At 62.6% G+C, this 318-nt stretch overlaps 1 protein-coding gene across 1 annotated transcript in view; it reads left to right on the top strand.

The window, feature by feature from the left end:
• Window positions 1-52: 52 nt before the first annotated feature.
• LOC104275878 (ras association domain-containing protein 1-like) overlaps window positions 53-318 on the top strand; it is a gene marked incomplete at both ends in the record, with an annotated part of 475 nt that continues 209 nt past the window's right edge. The window contains 2 exon segments of the mRNA XM_009871953.1: window positions 53-157; window positions 240-318. The exon segment at window positions 240-318 is cut by the window's right edge and continues 9 nt beyond it. Coding sequence (XP_009870255.1) covers window positions 53-157; window positions 240-318 — 184 coding nt within the window.

Here is a 318-nt window from a genome sequence, read left to right as displayed (position 1 = left end):
GCAGGTGGATGAGTCCCCTCCAGCGCTGCTCAGCCCCACCATTGTCACGCAGGATGAGCCCAGCGAGTGGGAGAAGGCAGAGCTGGACCAGGTGCAAGTGGAGCAGCGGATCAAGGAGTACAACAGCCAGATCAACAGCAATCTTTTCATGAGCCTGGTATGGGGCCGGCATGGGGCCGGGGCCGGGTCACAGTGCCCTGTCCTGGCCCTGCTTACCCCCTGCAACTGCTGTCTCACAGAACAAGGATGGCTCCTACACGCGCTTCATCACGGTGCAGCTGAAGCTGGAGGGGCCAGTCTGCGTCACGGCCAGCGCGT

This window comes from Apaloderma vittatum, unplaced genomic scaffold (assembly GCF_000703405.1).
Source record: "Apaloderma vittatum isolate BGI_N311 unplaced genomic scaffold, ASM70340v1 scaffold42686, whole genome shotgun sequence".
Classification (NCBI taxonomy): Eukaryota; Metazoa; Chordata; class Aves; order Trogoniformes; family Trogonidae; genus Apaloderma; species Apaloderma vittatum.
This window is presented reverse-complemented; position numbering and strand designations above follow the sequence as displayed.